Source organism: Notolepis coatsorum (genome assembly GCF_963971535.1).
Source record: "Notolepis coatsorum genome assembly, chromosome: 5".
Lineage (NCBI taxonomy): Eukaryota > Metazoa > Chordata > Actinopteri > Aulopiformes > Paralepididae > Notolepis > Notolepis coatsorum.
The window spans coordinates 77632811-77654264 of NC_140169.1; the positions used below are offsets into that span (position 1 = coordinate 77632811).

At 41.7% G+C, this 21454-nt stretch overlaps 1 protein-coding gene across 1 annotated transcript in view; it reads left to right on the forward strand.

Moving 5' to 3' along the window:
* Positions 1–21454, forward strand: part of eya4 (EYA transcriptional coactivator and phosphatase 4) — a 270391-nt gene that overhangs the window by 230580 nt on the left and 18357 nt on the right. The window contains exons 8-11 of the mRNA XM_084314148.1: positions 13698–13787; positions 15750–15808; positions 16766–16926; positions 20634–20748. Of these exons, the coding sequence (XP_084170274.1) occupies positions 13698–13787; positions 15750–15808; positions 16766–16926; positions 20634–20748 (425 nt within the window). The remainder of the gene's footprint in view (positions 1–13697; positions 13788–15749; positions 15809–16765; positions 16927–20633; positions 20749–21454) is intronic.

Here is a 21454-nt window from a genome sequence, read left to right on the forward strand (position 1 = left end):
ATTTGTATTTTTTGCTGTACATTTGTATTGTATTTGTTTTGTCCAGGACCCCAGGAAGACTAGAGGAGGCTCTTTCATGGGTCTCTAATGGGGATCCTTTACATTTACATTACATTTACATTTAGTCATTTAGCTGACGCTTTTATCCAAAGCGACTTACAAGTTCTGTACGACAAGCCATCAGGAAGGGCACAACTCTATCAGCTGAGTAACAATGTTCATCAAAGTGTTGAGTGCTACAGTGTAGGTTAGTTTATTAGGACAAGTGCATGACAGTATGGTTAGTTAGGGTTAGATATATATTTTTTTTTTAATTCAGATAATGGTTGAAGAAGTGTGTCTTTAGTCGACGGCGAAAGATTGGACGTGTTTCGGCTGTCCTAACTGGGGTGGGTAGTTCATTCCACCATTGTGGGGCAAGGACTGAGAATAGGCGACTTCTCTTTGATGACCCTCCCGGAGCTTGGATAGGAGTAGGTCTGAGGCGGCCAGAAGATGCAGAGCGTAGGGGTCTTGAGGGTGTGTAGTTAGAGACCATTGACCGGAGGTAGGCGGGAGCGGTTCCATTTGCCGCACGGTATGCTAGGTCGAGGGCCTTGAAGCGGATTCGTGCAGCAATGGGGAGCCAGTGCAGGTCCCTAAGAAGTGGGGTGACATGGGCCGACTTCGGTAGGTTTGAGATCAGGCGGGCCGCTGTGTTCTGAATGAGTTGAAGAGGCTTAGTGGCAGTGGCCGGGAGGCCAGCGAGCAGTGCGTTGCAGTAGTCGAGGCGGGAGATGACTGTTGATTGGACGAGGAGTTGGGTGGCTTCTTTTGTCAGGAAGGGGCGGATCCTTCTGACGTTGCTCAGGAGGAATCGGCAGGTTCTGGTTGTCGCTGCGATGTGAGCAGAGAAGTTCAACTGGTTGTCGAGGACAACACCAAGGTTCTTGGCGGTCGGGGACGCGGTCACAGCTGCATTCTCGACTGTGATGGAAAGGTCGGTCAGGGGGGAGGATTTGGCCGGCAGGTGGAGCAATTCTGTTTAGCTTAGGTTCAGTTTGAGGTGGTTGGTCGTCATCCAGGCGGAGATGTCGGACAGACAGGCCGAGATCCGCTCAGAGACGTGGATATCTGAGGGAGGGAAGGAGAGGAAGAGTTGAGTATCGTCGGCATAACAATGGTAGGAGAAGCCATGAGACGTGATAATGTTACCCAGTGATTTAGCGCAGAGCCAGCCACTCCCATTCCTGCGAGGGCCGCGAGGAGGATCTGGTGGTTGACTGTGTCGAAGGCTGCAGATAGATCTAGGAGAATCAGGACAGAGGAGAGGCCTTTCGCTTTTGCTAAGTGAAGTGCCTCTGTGACCGCAATGAGGGCTGTCTCTGTGGAGTGCCCAGTCCTGAAGCCTGACTGATTAGGGTCTAGGTCGGAGGTCATTCTGTAAGAGATAAGCAGTAAGTTGGTTGGATACAGCACGTTCAAGTGTTTTAGAAAAGAAGGAGATAAGAGAGACAGGACGGTAGTTGCCTATGACGGTAGGGTTCAGGGATGGTTTTTTTATGAGGGGCGTGACTCTGGCTTGTTTTAGGGAGGTGGGGACCACCCCCGAGTTGAGTGAGGAGTTGATGGTTTCAGTTAGGAATGGGAGGATGTCTGGTGCTATGGTCTGGAGGAGTGGGGAGGGTAGCCGGTCCAGCTGGCATGTAGTCGGACGGTTCGACATTACCAGTGTCAGGGTCTCGGCTTCTGTAATGGGAGAGAAAGATGACAGAGTGAAGGATGAGGTTCTCGATTCAGCATTTGGAATGGGTGGGGGTTGGGAGAAGGAGCTGCGGATGTTCTCCACTTTTTCCTCAAAGAAGATCGCAAAGTCTTCGGCAGAGAAAGATGAGGGAGGGGGGGGTGGGGGGGGAGTGAGGAGGGAGGACATGGTAGCATGCAGTTTGCGAAGATTCTTGGCAGAGGCCTCGATCCTATGGTGAAAGAAAAAAGCTTTGGCATTAGTAATGGTTTTGGAGAATGTTAACAAGAGGTTGTGATATGTGTCGATGTCAGCAGTGAGGCGTGACTTTCTATACTTCCTTTCAGCTGCTCTCAGGACCTGTCTTTGTTCTCTCACTGGATCTGTCAGCCATGGACTGGGTGGGGAACGGCGGGCAGGTTTCTCAACGAGGGGACAGAGCTTGTCGAAGGAGGTTGCAAGGGCTGAGAGGAGGGTGGAGGTTGCCATCTCTGTGGGGAGAGCAGAGAAGGTGTCACTCAAAGGTAGAGCGGATAGTATGTCAGAGGAGAGGGTGGAGGGGGATAGGGAGGGCAGGTTGCGTCTGAGTGAGACGGTTTGAGTTGGGGTGAAGACCTTTCGGTTAAGCATGAGAGTTAGTGAGAAGGATATGAAGGAATGGTCAGATACATGTAGGGGAGTTACCGTGGTGTTAATGATGCTGGAGTTACGGGAAAATATGAGATCCAAGGAGTTGCCTGCTTTGTGGGTGGGAGGCATGGCAGTGGGAGTCAGGTCAAATGATTGTAGGAGGGAGACCACTTGGACCGACTGAGATGAGTCAGGCAGGTTGAAGTCGCCCAATAGAAGGAGAGGGGTACCATCTTCCGGTAAGGCAAGTGAAAGACCCTTTCACTGCCACACGACAGAAGGTTAACCCTTTACTATCACACAACCGACGGTCGCCGTGAAAGGGTTAATAAACATAAACTATAATAGTGGAGCCACAAAGGAAAATATACCAATATTAGCCGTGAAACAATTTGCAACAGGGGTAAAAAAAAGATCTCCCTCGCTTGCCTCGCCCTCGAGAAATATGGTGGCAGCTGTTTCTGTTCACACTTCACCCCAAAGTGGTGTTTACACTGTTGCTATAGCGACCGCCGGGCCCACTCGACTCACGAGTGCTCTGTGGGTATAATAATATCTGCTTCAAATGATTTTTCACTTCTCGTGGATGTACATACAGGAGCACACAAGCGCACGCACATACGCACGTGCACTGCACACACGCTTCTCCTTCCTCATAAGGAATAATGTTATTGCCATTTTATTGAGCTGTTGATTTCCCCACTGCAGTCACAGTCAGGCAGGAGCACGCTATGGGCCAGACCCTCCTATTGGAGAACATCTGTCCATTGATAAGATAATGTCCGACCCAGTAAAGCCAACGGAATTATTCCAAAAGATCCAATTCAAATAATAATAATAATAATTCATTTAATTTATAAAGCGTGTCTCAGTAACCCGAAGTCGCTGACAGTAGGCAGAAATAAAAGAAAAACAAAGAAGCAAAAAGAAACATAGAGCCACAGGGGAAACAGGGAACAATATGAAATACACAGGAACATAGAGCCACAGTAACAAACAATAACAACAGGACGGAGGAGGGGGGTTATGGGTGGGGAAGGCTAAATGCGTGGGAGGACAGGGGGGTTTTGAGACGGGATTTGAGGGTGGAGAGTGAGGGAGAGTCTCTGATGGTCTGAGGGAGAATAATATTTCAGTCACTAGTGTGCCAACAACTGCTTATCTCTGTTATTGCTCCTTTGCCACAACTTCTTAAAGATAAGATATTCCTTTATTAATCCCCTTGGGGAAATGTGTGTGTCATATCATTTATATATATAAAAAATAAAAAAAGCAGCCATATCAGCATGGGGGAGGGGGGAGGTATGGGCAAGGTAATAATAGAAATACATAAATATAGGCAATAGAATTTGATCTGAATATAAAAAAAAAATAGGAAAGAAATAAACAGTGTAAACTATATAATAACTCTGAATATAAAATATGAGCAAAATAAACAATGTAAACTATATAATTAACTGTGAATATAAAATATGAGAACAGTAAACAGTTTTTCATTCTAAATATTTTATTCTATATATTTTTAAATGCTAAAGTTATGTTGATAAACAATAGAATCACATAGAAGAGAAAAATGTCTGGTCGTGCTAACAGACTGGTCACCCCTTAGAAAACATGTCTCTCTCTCTCTCTCTCTCTCTGAGTCTCCCTCTCTCTCTCTCTCTTTCTCTTGCTCCCTCTCTCTGTCTCTCTCTCTCTCTCTGAGTCTCCCTCTATCTCCCTCTCTTTCTCTTGCTCCCTCTCTCTGTCTCTCTCTCTCTCTCTGAGTCTCCCTCTATCTCCCTCTCTTTCTCTTGCTCCCTCTCTCTGTCTCTCTCTCTCTCTTGTCGGTTCGTTACATTCGTTTTGTTCTATTCTGGTCGCCTGGTAGTGTCAGCGAATGGCGAGGCAGGCTGTCGACCCCCGCTGACCTATCACAGATGATGGTTTTTGCAGCTGAGCCGTGGTTGGCAGAGCCGTCCCCCCCACTAGCAGAGCCGTGTCCCCCCCACTAGCAGTGTGTGTGTGTACACACACATACACACACACATACAGACACACACACACACACACACACACACACACACACACACACACACACACACACACACACACACATACATACACACACACACACATACATACACACATGCACGCACGCACACACAAACACACACACGTGAGAACACGCAAGCATGCACACTCACACACACACATGCACACACACACACACACGCTGGGGTGGGGAATGTTGATGGAATGGGACAAGTGCAACCTGTCTGTCAGCATCTGGTGAATGGGTGAAAAGGGGGGTGTTTTTTGGGTGGGTGGGCAGGGTGGGGGTTGTAGAGATGGGGGCTTCGGTAGGGGGCGCGGCGTGTTGTAGAGGAGGGGGCTTGGGTGGGGGGGCCGTGTAGAGGAGGGGTTAACTTCATTGTATTAGCTAACTTCATTGTATTAGCTAACTTCAGTGTATTAGCTAACTTCATTATATTAGCTAACTTCATTGTATTAGCTGTTACGATTCCTGGAACGTTTCGTTGGCATGTCGGTGGTAGAGATGAGTAGAACCCGGAATGCAGACTTAACACGAGGAGAGGTAGTGGAGGATTAAATAGATGAAGCACGCGTCGTGGATGAAAGTAATAAGCACTTTACTTAACGTGGCAAACAATACAAAACTGACTCACTGGGAATACGGAGAAACATAAGGTTGACAGCACACAGGACGAGGGTAACATGAACAATGATCCAGCACAGGAAGGCAGGGCAGACAACACTAATATACACAGACTAATTGACACATGAGGGTGATTGGGAACAAGACACAGCTGCGTGGAAAAGACAGAACAACCTGGGGTAAAATACTGAAACATGACGACACTAAATAACACATAGATACAGACACAGGGGAGACATCACTAGACTAGACAATGGGGCACAACACAGACAGCAGATACACAGACAACAGATTAGTGAGTATGACAGAGACCAAATTAATAAACATAGACAGGCACAAATGCAATAGGGTATTGTTCATGAGTGGTGTTGAAAGTCCAATGGCCGGTCCAATAGGACCGGGGGGGGGGGGGGTGACAGTTAGCTAACTTCAGTGTATTAGCTAACTTCATTGTATTAGCTAACTTCAGTGTATTAGCTAACTTCAGTGTATTAGCTAACTTCATTGTATTAGCTAACTTCAGTGTATTAGCTAACTTCATTGTATTAGCTAACTTCATTATATTAGCTAACTTCATTGTATTAGCTAACTTCAGTGTATTAGCTAACTTCATTGTATTAGCTAACTTCAGTGTATTAGCTAACTTCATTGTATTAGCTAACTTCAGTGTATTAGCTAACTTCATTGTATTATCTAACTTCAGTGTATTAGCTAACTTCAGTGTATTGGCTAACTTCATTGTATTAGCTAACTTCAGTGTATTAGCTAACTTCAGTGTATTAGCTAACTTCAGTGTATTAGCTAACTTCAGTGTATTAGCTCACTTCAGTGTATTATCTAACTTCAGTGTATTAGCTAACTTCAGTGTATTAGCTAACTTCAGTGTATTAGCTAACTTCATTATATTAGCTAACTTCAGTGTATTAGCTAACTTCAGTGTATTAGCTAACTTCAGTGTATTAGCTAACTTCAGTGTATTAGCTAACTTCATTGTATTAGCTAACTTCAGTGTATTAGCTAACTTCAGTGTATTATCTAACTTCAGTGTATTAGCTAACTTCAGTGTATTAGCTAAAAGCATAAGGAACACATACTTGTCTATTATCAATTAGAAAATGTGTTAATTCTATGTAGCTCTCATCAGGGGGCTTGTGTCTTAAGAACGCTCTCACTCCGGTGTAATGAAAGAGTTGTGGGCGGTCTGGTAACTTTGCTCTGTGGAGGCCTAGCAGTGTATTTAGTAAACATGTTGTATAAATTATTTGACAATTCTGCTTCGTGTCTGTTCACGTTTTGGAAACAACCTTGTTGCTGAAGTGACTAGGAGAGGAAATATTAACGTTGTGGCTCGACGTTATGCACTGAAATAACAAGTAGCTACCTGCGACTGCGCATGGGCTGCATGGTAACAACATTAAGGCTTTGCTGTCAATATCTAAATGCAGAGGTTGTCTTGTGTAAATACTTGGGGAGAATGACTTGCTTTTGCCTTCCCAGATCTCTCGGGCTGGTAACAGACCTGGTAACAGACCTGGTAACAGACCTGGTAACAGACCTGGTAACAGACCTGGTCACCAGACATCACGTGGAATGTATTGATGCTCACATAGGCCTCGCAGTGCCAAATTCTCGCACACAGTCGATATTTAGTCTATCTATCTCCGTTATAGAAAAATGTAATCTATAATGTGCCCAAACAGCAGACTTACACGATGAATATTATGTGATATAGCTTGTCTTGTCCACTTACCGCTACCAGTAATCCCCACTCCCCATAAACTGACTGACTGCACTCCCAATTCGCCTGGACAAGCTGCAAGGTCCCGCTCGGCTTTGGATTTTAAATGCAGCAGGAAGGAATTACTAATGTTAACTGAACTTAGTATTTCTTATTCTAAATGTTGTATGACAGGAAATGTAAATGGCAACAATCTACTCCACAGTGCACACAAAGTAGATTGCAGTGAGCCTCAGTCAGCTTACAGGAGCTTGACTCCCATTGACTTTGCATTGGCTTGTGGCTAACTAGCCAGAGCTAGCACGAGGAGGTATGAGGAACAGCTTGTACTGCACTGAGAAAGGATTCTACTGATCAACTTCATTGTAGATCATTTAAAAATAGGGCTAGGGTTCCAGAAATCTGAACTATCCTTTTAATAAAGAACACACACACACACACACACACACACACACACACACACACACACACACACACACACACACACACACACACACACACACACACACACACACACACACACACACACACACACACAGACGACACACGACAACAAAGGACAACAAGTTGTAAAGAAAGAGAGATGATTCTAGGCAACAAAGGACTCTGCCAGCTTTTGCCGATTTTGTCTTTCTGCTTCCTGTAAGCTTTTGACGATATCTAGAAAAGGGATATTAGCCATCAAAGTCTGTACATTTTGAATGAAAAATACTAAGCCCCAAGCTAGCATCTTCAGCTACAGGAAATAAAGGGACAATGACAGAAGTAGGTGGGGTTGCATAGAGATCTAGGGATCATTCCTATGTTCCCTGGGTCCTATGTTCCCTGGGTCCTATGTTCCCTGGGTCCTATGTTCCCCGGGTCCCATGTTCCCTGGGTCCTATGTTCCCTGGGTCCTATGTTCCCTGGGTCCTATGTTCCCTGGGTCCTATGTTCCCTGGGTTCTATGTTCCCCGGTTGATTGATTAATTGATTGAAAATTTTATAAATGTTTATTATTTTATTAATTATTAATGTCCGTCTTGTTTCGAACTGGTTAAGCTTAGGCCCTCTTTCGAAGTTGGTTAAGGTTAGAGTTTGGAATCAGGGCTGGTGGTCTAAAATGTTCAATCAATCAATCAATCAATCAATCAATCAGGGAACATAGGACCCGGGGAACATAGACATGCTCCCGAGATGTATAGAGTGATGTCATAGAGATGCATAGAGTGATGTCATAGAGATGTATAGAGTGGTGTCATAGGGTTGTATAGAGTGATTTCATAGAGATCATTGAGAAATCATTTTCCAGGTGATTGTTTTTCTTGACAATCCAGGACAGCACTTGCTCACAAACAGTCATATAATTTACCGGTATGCCTAGTATCTATATATTTAACCCCGGTTGTATTCCTTTTTTTTTTTTGTGATGTAGGGTCATGATGAAGTGTCTCAGGTTCATTCCAGGTGACTGCTACACCCATCACTGCTGACTGTACAATAAGATCACCTGGCCTCCTCTTGTTGTTAGCTACACCCATCACTGCTGACTGTACAATAAGATCACCTGGCCTCCTCTTGTTGTTAGCTACACCCATCACTGCTGACTGTACAATAAGATCACCTGGCCTCCTCTTGTTGTTAGCTACACCCATCACTGCTGACTGTACAATAAGATCACCTGGCCTCCTCTTGTTGTTAGCTACACCCATCACTGCTGACTGTACAATAAGATCACCTGGCCTCCTCTTGTTGTTAGCTACACCCATCACTGCTGACTGTACAATAAGATCACCTGGCCCCCTCTTGTTGTTAGCTACACCCATCACTGCTGACTGTACAATAAGATCACCTGGCCCCCTCTTGTTGTTAGCTACACCCATCACTGCTGACTGTACAATAAGATCACCTGGCCTCCTCTTGTTGTTAGCTACACCCATCACTGCTGACTGTACAATAAGATCATCTGGCCCCCTCTTGTTGTTAGCTACACCCATCACTGCTGACTGTACAATAAGATCATCTGGCCTCCTCTTGTTGTTAGCTACACCCATCACTGCTGACTGTACAATAAGATCACCTGGCCTCCTCTTGTTGTTAGCTACACCCATCACTGCTGACTGTACAATAAGATCACCTGGCCTCCTCTTGTTGTTAGCTACACCCATCACTGCTGACTGTACAATAAGATCACATGGCCTCCTCTTGTTGTTAGCTACACCCATCACTGCTGACTGTACAATAAGATCACCTGGCCTCCTCTTGTTGTTAGCTACACCCATCACTGCTGACTGTACAATAAGATCACCTGGCCCCCTCTTGTTGTTAGCTACACCCATCACTGCTGACTGTACAATAAGATCACCTGGCCTCCTCTTGTTGTTAGCTACACCCATCACTGCTGACTGTACAATAAGATCACCTGACCTCCTCTTGTTGTTAGCTACACCCATCACTGCTGACTGTACAATAAGATCACCTGGCCTCCTCTTGTTGTTAGCTACACCCATCACTGCTGACTGTACAATAAGATCACCTGGCCTCCTCTTGTTGTTAGCTACACCCATCACTGCTGACTGTACAATAAGATCATCTGGCCCCCTCTTGTTGTTAGCTACACCCATCACTGCTGACTGTACAATAAGATCATCTGGCCCCCTCTTGTTGTTAGCTACACCCATCACTGCTGACTGTACAATAAGATCATCTGGCCCCCTCTTGTTGTTAGCTACACCCATCACTGCTGACTGTACAATAAGATCACCTGGCCTCCTCTTGTTGTTAGCTACACCCATCACTGCTGACTGTACAATAAGATCACCTGGCCTCCTCTTGTTGTTAGCTACACCCATCACTGCTGACTGTACAATAAGATCATCTGGCCTCCTCTTGTTGTTAGCTACACCCATCACTGCTGACTGTACAATAAGATCATCTGGCCCCCTCTTGTTGTTAGCTACACCCATCACTGCTGACTGTACAATAAGATCACCTGGCCTCCTCTTGTTGTTAGCTACACCCATCACTGCTGACTGTACAATAAGATCACCTGGCCTCCTCTTGTTGTTAGCTACACCCATCACTGCTGACTGTACAATAAGATCACCTGGCCTCCTCTTGTTGTTAGCTACACCCATCACTGCTGACTGTACAATAAGATCACCTGGCCTCCTCTTGTTGTTAGCTACACCCATCACTGCTGACTGTACAATAAGATCATCTGGCCCCCTCTTGTTGTTAGCTACACCCATCACTGCTGACTGTACAATAAGATCACCTGGCCTCCTCTTGTTGTTAGCTACACCCATCACTGCTGACTGTACAATAAGATCACCTGACCTCCTCTTGTTGTTAGCTACACCCATCACTGCTGACTGTACAATAAGATCACCTGGCCTCCTCTTGTTGTTAGCTACACCCATCACTGCTGACTGTACAATAAGATCACCTGGCCTCCTCTTGTTGTTAGCTACACCCATCACTGCTGACTGTACAATAAAATCACCTGGCCTCCTCTTGTTGTTAGCTACACCCATCACTGCTGACTGTACAATAAGATCATCTGGCCCCCTCTTGTTGTTAGCTACACCCATCACTGCTGACTGTACAATAAGATCACCTGGCCTCCTCTTGTTGTTAGCTACACCCATCACTGCTGACTGTACAATAAGATCACCTGACCTCCTCTTGTTGTTAGCTACACCCATCACTGCTGACTGTACAATAAGATCACCTGGCCTCCTCTTGTTGTTAGCTACACCCATCACTGCTGACTGTACAATAAGATCACCTGGCCTCCTCTTGTTGTTAGCTACACCCATCACTGCTGACTGTACAATAAGATCATCTGGCCCCCTCTTGTTGTTAGCTACACCCATCACTGCTGACTGTACAATAAGATCATCTGGCCCCCTCTTGTTGTTAGCTACACCCATCACTGCTGACTGTACAATAAGATCATCTGGCCTCCTCTTGTTGTTAGCTACACCCATCACTGCTGACTGTACAATAAGATCACCTGGCCTCCTCTTGTTGTTAGCTACACCCATCACTGCTGACTGTACAATAAGATCACCTGGCCTCCTCTTGTTGTTAGCTACACCCATCACTGCTGACTGTACAATAAGATCATCTGGCCCCCTCTTGTTGTTAGCTACACCCATCACTGCTGACTGTACAATAAGATCATCTGGCCCCCTCTTGTTGTTAGCTACACCCATCACTGCTGACTGTACAATAAGATCATCTGGCCTCCTCTTGTTGTTAGCTACACCCATCACTGCTGACTGTACAATAAGATCACCTGGCCTCCTCTTGTTGTTAGCTACACCCATCACTGCTGACTGTACAATAAGATCACCTGGCCTCCTCTTGTTGTTAGCTACACCCATCACTGCTGACTGTACAATAAGATCATCTGGCCCCCTCTTGTTGTTAGCTACACCCATCACTGCTGACTGTACAATAAGATCACCTGGCCTCCTCTTGTTGTTAGCTACACCCATCACTGCTGACTGTACAATAAGATCACCTGACCTCCTCTTGTTGTTAGCTACACCCATCACTGCTGACTGTACAATAAGATCACCTGGCCTCCTCTTGTTGTTAGCTACACCCATCACTGCTGACTGTACAATAAGATCACCTGGCCTCCTCTTGTTGTTAGCTACACCCATCACTGCTGACTGTACAATAAGATCATCTGGCCCCCTCTTGTTGTTAGCTACACCCATCACTGCTGACTGTACAATAAGATCATCTGGCCCCCTCTTGTTGTTAGCTACACCCATCACTGCTGACTGTACAATAAGATCATCTGGCCTCCTCTTGTTGTTAGCTACACCCATCACTGCTGACTGTACAATAAGATCACCTGGCCTCCTCTTGTTGTTAGCTACACCCATCACTGCTGACTGTACAATAAGATCACCTGGCCTCCTCTTGTTGTTAGCTACACCCATCACTGCTGACTGTACAATAAGATCACCTGGCCTCCTCTTGTTGTTAGCTACACCCATCACTGCTGACTGTACAATAAGATCATCTGGCCCCCTCTTGTTGTTAGCTACACCCATCACTGCTGACTGTACAATAAGATCATCTGGCCCCCTCTTGTTGTTAGCTACACCCATCACTGCTGACTGTACAATAAGATCATCTGGCCTCCTCTTGTTGTTAGCTACACCCATCACTGCTGACTGTACAATAAGATCACCTGGCCTCCTCTTGTTGTTAGCTACACCCATCACTGCTGACTGTACAATAAGATCACCTGGCCTCCTCTTGTTGTTAGCTACACCCATCACTGCTGACTGTACAATAAGATCACCTGGCCTCCTCTTGTTGTTAGCTACACCCATCACTGCTGACTGTACAATAAGATCATCTGGCCCCCTCTTGTTGTTAGCTACACCCATCACTGCTGACTGTACAATAAGATCACCTGGCCTCCTCTTGTTGTTAGCTACACCCATCACTGCTAACTGTACAATAAGATCATCATCATATGGCCTCCTCTTGTTGTTAGCAACAACTGTGTGCCAACAATTCCTCGTAAATTACGTACGTTAATTTAATAGGGAAGTAGCGCTGTGCTGTACATTGCCGTAAAACTGAAAGAATCTCAAACGTGTTGTCTTCTGGGTAGAAAACAAGTTGGGGTTTTCTGAACGTGCCTCTAATGCTGCCGTAAGCAGAGCAGCTGTACTGTAGGAAGTGCACACTCCAGCTCTCGTCTCTTTGGTGGGCTACAGTAAATAATAGCATGACCAGGTGGAAAGGTTTAGGTAAAGACACTGAACATAAGGAAGATGGCACATTCCAAACTGTTCCAACAAGGTTGGCATTCCCATCGCTGTGCATGGCGGTGTGAGTGGCGTGCAGGCTGTTTGGTGTTTTCCTTCGGTCATGGCGTGCTTTATCGGGGGGTGTGGTAGGGATTGATGTGTGAGGTGTTCAGGGGACTGACTGTTCCGGGGGGGTTCACATGCCTTCGAGCGACATTGTACTATTGTACTTATTTTATGCCTATTCTTAAATCTGCACGTTTACATTGCACTACTTTTATTGTCTTTTATACCTATTCTTATGTCTGAAATGTATGCAATCTTTTTATTTTGTCAATTTGTGTTCTGATTTTATGCCTATGTTAATTTTTATACTAATTGCTGTGGTGCACTCTGGACTGAGAGTACTATGTAGATAGTTATTAATATTTATTATTGTTATATTGTAGAAATGTGTGCATTGAAATGTCTGTAAAGTCTCGACTACATTGAAAATGATAAATAAAGGTTGATGATGAGCTTGTGGAGTAGCTCCTGTCTCCCTACACAGGCAGTATCGTTGACACTGTGAGATCGCCGGACAAGTCTCACGCACAATTGTCAGAAAAAACGTCTGTTCAGTGTCAGAATGTTCAGAACACCCTCAACTTTTCAGATAAATGTCCAATATATACCTCAATTTATATGGGACAGAAACTAATTAGAATGAGTCGAACTTGTCAGGTCAAGTTTATTTGTATAGCAGCCCACTATCACAATAACAACACGCCTCAATAGACTTCACAGAGAGACCACATTACAATATGGAGCAATTCACCTTCACTCTCAATGAAGAGGAAAACAGGGAAATGAATAAATAAATGAATGATTGAATTAATCATAATGATAATGATAATGATTGTGATAATGATGCTGATGATAATGATGTTGATGATGATGATGAAGACGGTTATTAACATGATGATTGATGATGAGTTGAGGGTGGTGATGATGATGATGATGAAGATGGTCATTAACATGATGATGATGATGATGATGATGATGATGATGATGATGATGATGATGATGATGATGGTGTTAACCTTGATTTAACCAGGTACTTACATCAGCAGACTGTAATAAACAAATGTACTACAAATAACCAACAACAATTAATAACAGCATGATCTCCCTCTCCGTCAGGACCCCCCCATGGCGGTCACGTTGGGGCTCAGGATGGAGGAGATGATTTTCAATTTGGCCGACACCCACTTATTCTTCAATGACCTGGAGGTGAGAGATCTCTCACGCACACACAGACACACACATAAACACACACAAACAAACAAAAGTCTTCAAGGGCCTTTTGAAAGGGCTAAACATTCTGTATTCACATTACACTCGATGTTTTAGTACAGTGAGCAGGTCGGAGGAGATTCTTGACCGTCAATCGGTGTATTGTTACTACCCCCTAGTGGTGTAAAGTAAAATCACACTCACCACTTCTGCTGTACAATTGAGTACCTTGGAAGAAGACCTGCATAATTCATATGAACAACGTTATTATTATAGAACAAATGTTATTATCTAAAGATGGTTAGAGTGTTGTGTTCATTCATAGTTAAAGACAGTAGAGGTTGAGTACTTTATTATCTAAAGATGGTAAGTTAGAGTGTTGTGTTCATTCATAGTTAAAGACAGTCGAGGTTGAATACTTTATTATCTAAAGATGGTTACGTTAGAGTGTTGTGTTCACTCATAGTTAAAGACAGTAGAGGTTGAGTACTTTATTATCTAAAGATGGTAAGTTAGAGTGTTGTGTTCACTTAGTTAAAGACAGTAGAGGTTGAGTACTTTATTATCTAAAGATGGTTATGTTAGAGTGTTGTGTTCACTTAGTTAAAGACAGTAGAGGTTGAGTACTTTATTATCTAAAGATGGTGAGTTAGAGTGTTGTGTTCATTCATAGTTAAAGACAGTAGAGGTTGAATACTTTATTATCTAAAGATGGTTACGTTAGAGTGTTGTGTTCATTCATAGTTAAAGACAGTAGAGGTTGAGTACTTTATTATCTAAAGATGGTAAGTTAGAGTGTTGTGTTCACTCATAGTTAAAGACAGTAGAGGTTGAGTACTTTATTATCTAAAGATGGTTAGAGTGTTGTGTTCACTCATAGTTAAAGACAGTAGAGGTTGAGTACTTTATTATCTAAAGATGGTTACGTTAGAGTGTTGTGTTCACTCATAGTTAAAGACAGTAGAGGTTGAGTACTTTATTATCTAAAGATGGTTAGTGTTGTGTTCACTCATAGTTAAAGACAGTAGAGGTTGAGTACTTTATTATCTAAAGATGGTTAGAGTGTTGTGTTCACTCATAGTTAAAGACAGTAGAGGTTGAGTACTTTATTATCTAAAGATGGTAAGTTAGAGTGTTGTGTTCATTCATAGTTAAAGACAGTAGAGGTTGAGTACTTTATTATCTAAAGATGGTGAGTTAGTGTTGTGTTCATTCATAGTTAAAGACAGTAGAGGTTGAGTACTTTATTATCTAAAGATGGTTAGAGTGTTGTGGTCATTCATAGTTAAAGACAGTAGAGGTTGAATACTTTATTATCTAAAGATGGTTACGTTAGAGTGTTGTGTTCACTCATAGTTAAAGACAGTAGAGGTTGAGTACTTTATTATCTAAAGATGGTAAGTTAGTGTTGTGTTCACTCATAGTTAAAGACAGTAGAGGTTGAGTACTTTATTATCTAAAGATGGTAAGTTATAGTGTTGTGTTCATTCATAGTTAAAGACAGTAGAGGTTGATTACTTTATTATCTAAAGATGGTTACCTTAGAGTGTTGTGTTCACTCATAGTTAAAGACAGTAGAGGTTGAGTACTTTATTATCTAAAGATGGTAAGTTAGAGTGTTGTGTTCACTCATAGTTAAAGACAGTAGAGGTTGAGTACTTTATTATCTAAAGATGGTAAGTTAGAGTGTTGTGTTCATTCATAGTTAAAGACAGTAGAGGTTGAGTACTTTATTATCTAAAGATGGTGAGTTAGAGTGTTGTGTTCATTCATAGTTAAAGACAGTAGAGGTTTCTTGTGTGCAAGGGTTATTTAAAATATGTTTTGATATTTATTGTACCGTATTGTTTCAATCAGTCATTCATTTGTATGACTGTAAACATGATCTTTACTAAATCAGCCAGAACCTGTTGCGAACTAAGTGAGATACTGTGTTTGTGTGTGTGGGTGGGTGTGCAGGAGTGCGATCAGGTGCACATCGATGATGTTTCGTCGGATGATAACGGTCAGGACCTAAGGTGAGTTGCTCAATGCGTTTTACTTCATTCAAATGTTCATTAAACACTAATCAGCAGAATCCTAGTCGACTCATTGCCAGACCAATCTCCACACACACACTATATTGTTGATATATTTGAACTGTTTTATTAATTTGCTATGAACTTATAAAATGTGTTATTTGAATGGCTATATAACTACCTAATAGTGCTCTTTGTAAATGATTGAAAATATAAAATGTGATCAATTAATGATAGAATTTTCAATGATAAATTAGTGTGTGGCTTTTTTTCGCGATTTGGAACGATTAATGAATGAACAATGACAATATTTTACACATGCAAATCTTCTCATTTACAATATTTTTGATCTCATGACTACAATACTGTGTGATGGACATTTATTCTTTCTTTTCTTACCAGAGTTTTATCTTCAGAATAAAATATATCAGTATTATTATTGATAGTACTTACAGTTAATAAAACATATTTGTAATTTTAAATATTCTTGTTGTTGTTGTTGTTGTTGTTGTTGTTGTTGTTGTTATTATTATTATCAATATTGACAGTACCTACTGTGTCAATAATGTGTGTCTACTCTATTATTGACAGTACTTACAGTTAATAAAACATGTTATTATTAGTATTATTGTTGATGTTGCTGTTGTTGTTATTATCAATATTGACAGTATCTACACTTATTAAACATATTATTATCATTATTATTGACAGTACTTACAGTTAATAAAACATATTATTATTGATAGCACTTACAGTTAATAAAGCATATTATTATTGACAGCACTTACAGTTAATAAAGATTATTATTAATAGTTTCATTAATATTATTGTCCGTACTTACAGTTAATACAACATATAATTATTATTATTGACAGTACTTACAGTTAATAAAGAATATTAGTATTATTATTATTGTCAGTACTTACAGTTAATAAAACATATTATTATTATTGACAGTACTTACAGTTTTGCAACTGATGGCTTCCATGCAGCTGCGACCAGCGCCAACTTGTGCCTGGCTACAGGTGTGCGCGGCGGGGTGGACTGGATGAGGAAACTGGCCTTCCGCTACCGACGAGTGAAAGAGTTGTATAGCACATACAAAAACAATGTAGGGGGTAAGGACTGGGTTTACTGGATAGCAGAGTCAGAGACATTTCAGGGAGACTAACCAAGCCCTTCTCATTTCCTGTTATGTGCTACTTAAGCTATAAATGTGCTGTATTCATTTGGACACCAAAGCGATGTTTTTCTGACCTGTAGATCCAGAGAAAAACCAGTTTGTTTGATAATTTCCCAGTGATCTCACAGTGTTAACAATAGTGCCAACTAAGTAACGCCCATTTAGTAGACAGGGAGTGTCTTATTCGAGTATTTTAGAGCATTTATAAGAGTCAAAGAGCACATACACAAAAAGATTGTCAGTCGCACCGTTGACTTATTTTAGATAGATAGATAGATAGATAGATAGATAGATAGATAGATAGATAGATAGATAGATAGATAGATAGATAGATAGATAGATAGATAGATAGATAGATGGATGGATGGATGGATGGATGGATGGATGGATGGATGGATGGATGGATGGATGGATGGATGGATGGATGGATGGATGGATGGATGGATGGATGGATGGATGGATGGATGGATGGATGGATGGATGGATGGATGGATGGATGGATGGATGGATGGATGGATGGATGGATGGATGGATGGATGGATGGATGGATGGATGGATGGATGGATGGATGGATGGATGGATGGATGGATGGATGGATGGATGGAGGGATGGAGGGAGGGAGGGAGGGAGGGAGGGAGGGAGAGAGAGAGAGAGAGAGAGAGAGAGAGAGAGAGAGAGAGAGAGAGAGAGAGGTAGGTAGGTAGGTAGGTAGGTAGGTAGGTAGGTAGGTAGGTAGGTAGGTAGGTAGGTAGGTAGGTAGGTAGGTAGGTAGATAGATAGATAGATAGATAGATAGATAGATAGATAGATAGATAGATAGATAGATAGATAGATAGATAGATAGATAGATAGATAGATAGATAGATAGATAGATAGATAGATAGATAGATAGATAGATAGATAGATAGATAGATAGATAGATAGATATATATATATATATATATATAGATAGATAGGCATACTGTATCGGCAGACAGACATACCTATGTAATTTATTATATGTCGCAGCAAACATGAAACAACCAAAACAAATTAAATGAAGATCATTCAAATAGAAACATGCCACTTTGCATTTATCGTACCCCCAGTTCTGATCTCTTTTGATGTGACAGTCATGTCCTATCACGCGTGTCCCCGACTGTATGTAATGGGATGCTACGCTAGCTACATACTGTATGTAACGGGATGCTATGCTAGCTACATACTGTATATCACAGCCAGTCAAAGGCGAGACAGTACCCCCAAAATCGCCTTTTTGCTTTTTTGGTATATCATACCTAAACATTACATTCTGACCACTTATTTGTCAACACTCACCTGGAAGTTATTGAAATTGTCCAATTTGTCAAAACTTCAACAGAGTCTGCTTTCTGGATGCTGACGTGTTGAATTGAAATAGACTTTTCGAATCACGATGTCGGCATCCGGAGAGCAGGCAGACTCTGTTTACATTTTGACTCATTTAACCATTTCAACAACTTCAGGGTGAGTGTGGTCTGAATTGTATTGTTTAGGTACTATAGAATGAGTAAGAAAAATGAAATGACATAATACACCATGCCCGAGGGATCTTCATTTCAAATGTGAAGATCATCTCAATATAGATCAATTTGATTGGCTGCAATTTGCGATATGTAGCTATAGTGTAGAGCAGGGGTGGCCAACCAGTCAGAGACTAAGAGCCACAAAAAAATTACTGTGGTACCACAAAGAGCCACACCATATACCAGCGTTTCTCAACCTTTTTTTTCAGTCACGGCACCCTTCATGTGTTTATAGGTCTCACCCTCTGGCCTCTGAAGTTGCTAATGTCTTTTTTATTTGGGCCTCACAGGGTTAAAAGTACCCTGTGAGACCCACGGTTGCAAAATTACAAAATCACTTTTAGCCATTTAAAAAAATAATGTTTATTTAAAAAATGTTAAAGGGGAACTATTTTACTATTTCTTTCACTATTTGGGCACTTTTACACAATTCCTGTGAGTCTATGGAACACCTAGGTTTTTTTCTAAAAAAATGCATTGTTTTGTATTTCTAATCAAGTACTAAAAACCGCATTTTTCTACCTCAAGATCTTAAGCCGTTTTGAGGCTGGGCTCCAACCACTGTGTGGCCTGGTGCCAACTGCCACATCAACTGCCACATTATTATGCAGCTGAGAAATCTCTGACATCACAGATATGCACATTTTCAGATGACTCAGTTCAGTGAGGGTGAATATTGTGAGAGGAGAATTGGAAGAATTCGCCAATATGAGAATTAGAGACATATATCCTATTAATATAAGTCCACGTAGCTAAGAAACAATGGTAAACACTGAAAAAAGCCATTTATAAGATAGTTCCCCTTTAAGCACATGTATAGTCAATTGGTCCTGTTGTTCAGCCTCACAATGCTATTTGATAGTAAATGTGTTTATATGTCCCACCCTCTGGCCTCTGAAGTTGCTAATTTCTTTTTAATTTGGGCCTCACAGGGTTAACCTCTTAAGCCTGAGATATACAGTAAAAGTGTATATTTCAGCATTATGTTTGTTTACCAATTATTTTAACTGTTATTAGTGAAATATAAGATTATAGAAATCTCAGGGCATTGAGTCGGAAACCGGCGCATATTGACAGGAGGAAGTGGCACAGCCAAAAGTGAGTGTAGTCTTTTGAAGGAAGAGACTCAGGGCTTTCAAATTTCGAAAAACTACCCTACCCAGCTCACACCAGCCCCTGTCAATCATCTGACTTCTGGATTTACTTTTTAATTTCTCTTATTTTTTGGGATTATCTCCCACAAACCTGAACGTTATTGCCATAAAACAGAACGCAGTTAGTTTCTCTACCTTTCTGTGAACGTCTTGCAAATATGATGAAGAATATGATGAAGAATGGTGGAGAAGATGGCAGAATTCAGTACTGTATCTACAAAACCTTCTGTTTAATCATCTTCCCTTTATTCATTTGCTTAGATTTTTCAGGTCTGGTCAATTTTAGCATGGTGTTATTTACAGTCAAAGATAATTTTTTTTTTTAAATAGAATTGATATTCTCCTTTGGTTCATTACAATTTACTCAAGCCTAGTAACAGACACACTATTTCTGACACTGATCCATATATGTCCCTAGATTCAGATACCAAGAACATGCAAATGGACCATTTAAAAAAAAATTGTAAATGTTTATTCTACGTCCTTATGGAATGAGTGACATAAAAAAAAAAAAAAGTAAAAAAAAAAAAAAAAAAAAAAAATTAATTTTTTTTTATGGATGGAAGAGCCGCACATTGACGGGCAAAGAGCCGCATGCGGCTCGCGAGCCGCGGGTTGGCCACCCCTGGTGTAGAGCATACCGTATTATAGCAGGGGACCAGCAATGTCCTACCCAGTTTTCATCTATTATTATATTTTAATAGGCCTGATATTGTGCACACAAAAAAATATATATATTTCACAGGAAATTCACTGTATTATTTTAAATGTAAATGCCATAAAATACAGTAAATTACCTTTTATCAAAATATGAACCATTAGGTTGTAATCTGTAAATATATATTTTTTTGTAGATTTTACTGTAATTTGACAGTAAGAATTTGGCAACCGTTGCTGCCAGACATTTACAGTTTTTGTTACAGTTTCCTTGTGTCCCGGTGCAGGTCTGCTGGGCCCGGCCAAGAGGGACGCGTGGCTCCAGCTGAGGGCGGAGGTGGAGGCGCTGACGGACTCCTGGCTCTCCAACGCACTCAAGTCGCTGTCCATCATCAGCTCCAGGTGACTCATCCACATCGACTCTAGTGTGCAATCTATAGATTTATTAGATTATCATTAGTAGTCATATTATTCATCCTTAGATTATTAAGTATTATAATACTAAATGTAATACTTATTAGTAGTAATAGGGAATCACCAAGGACCTCACGATTTGTGATGCTATCATTATTATTAATATTATTCTTATTCTTATTTCTATTTATATATTGTTCTTGTGTTTTGTCTTGTTTATTTACCAAAATACTATACGCTATACGTATAGCACATGCATGAGCCTGGTCTCTTTTGAAAGATAACATTCCGAAGTTTCCGATACAATAAAGAAAATTCACTTTTAGTGCTAATGAAATAGTTACTTGGGTTGTAGAAAACTTGTTACTCGTGTTTTTCTGTAGTAGTTGCAATATCCAAAAGTATATATCCAAAAAAAAATTGTATGGCTGGGAAAACAACCAGGGTCTATACCCTGAAGTCTTATGTAATACATGTCCAAATTTCATAAAACTCTGTTCAGAAATTATATACATATTGGCATGTAACTCGAGAACCGCCAAACGGATTTTGTCGGCTAAAATGGCATTCGACAGGCAACAAATAGCGCTTTTATTCTATATATATATTGCTAGAGGTCGGCAAAGTGGCACGTCACGCCGGTGGGGAAATCATCCTTAAGAGGGCCCGTATACGGGCCATTGCGTGTTAAGAG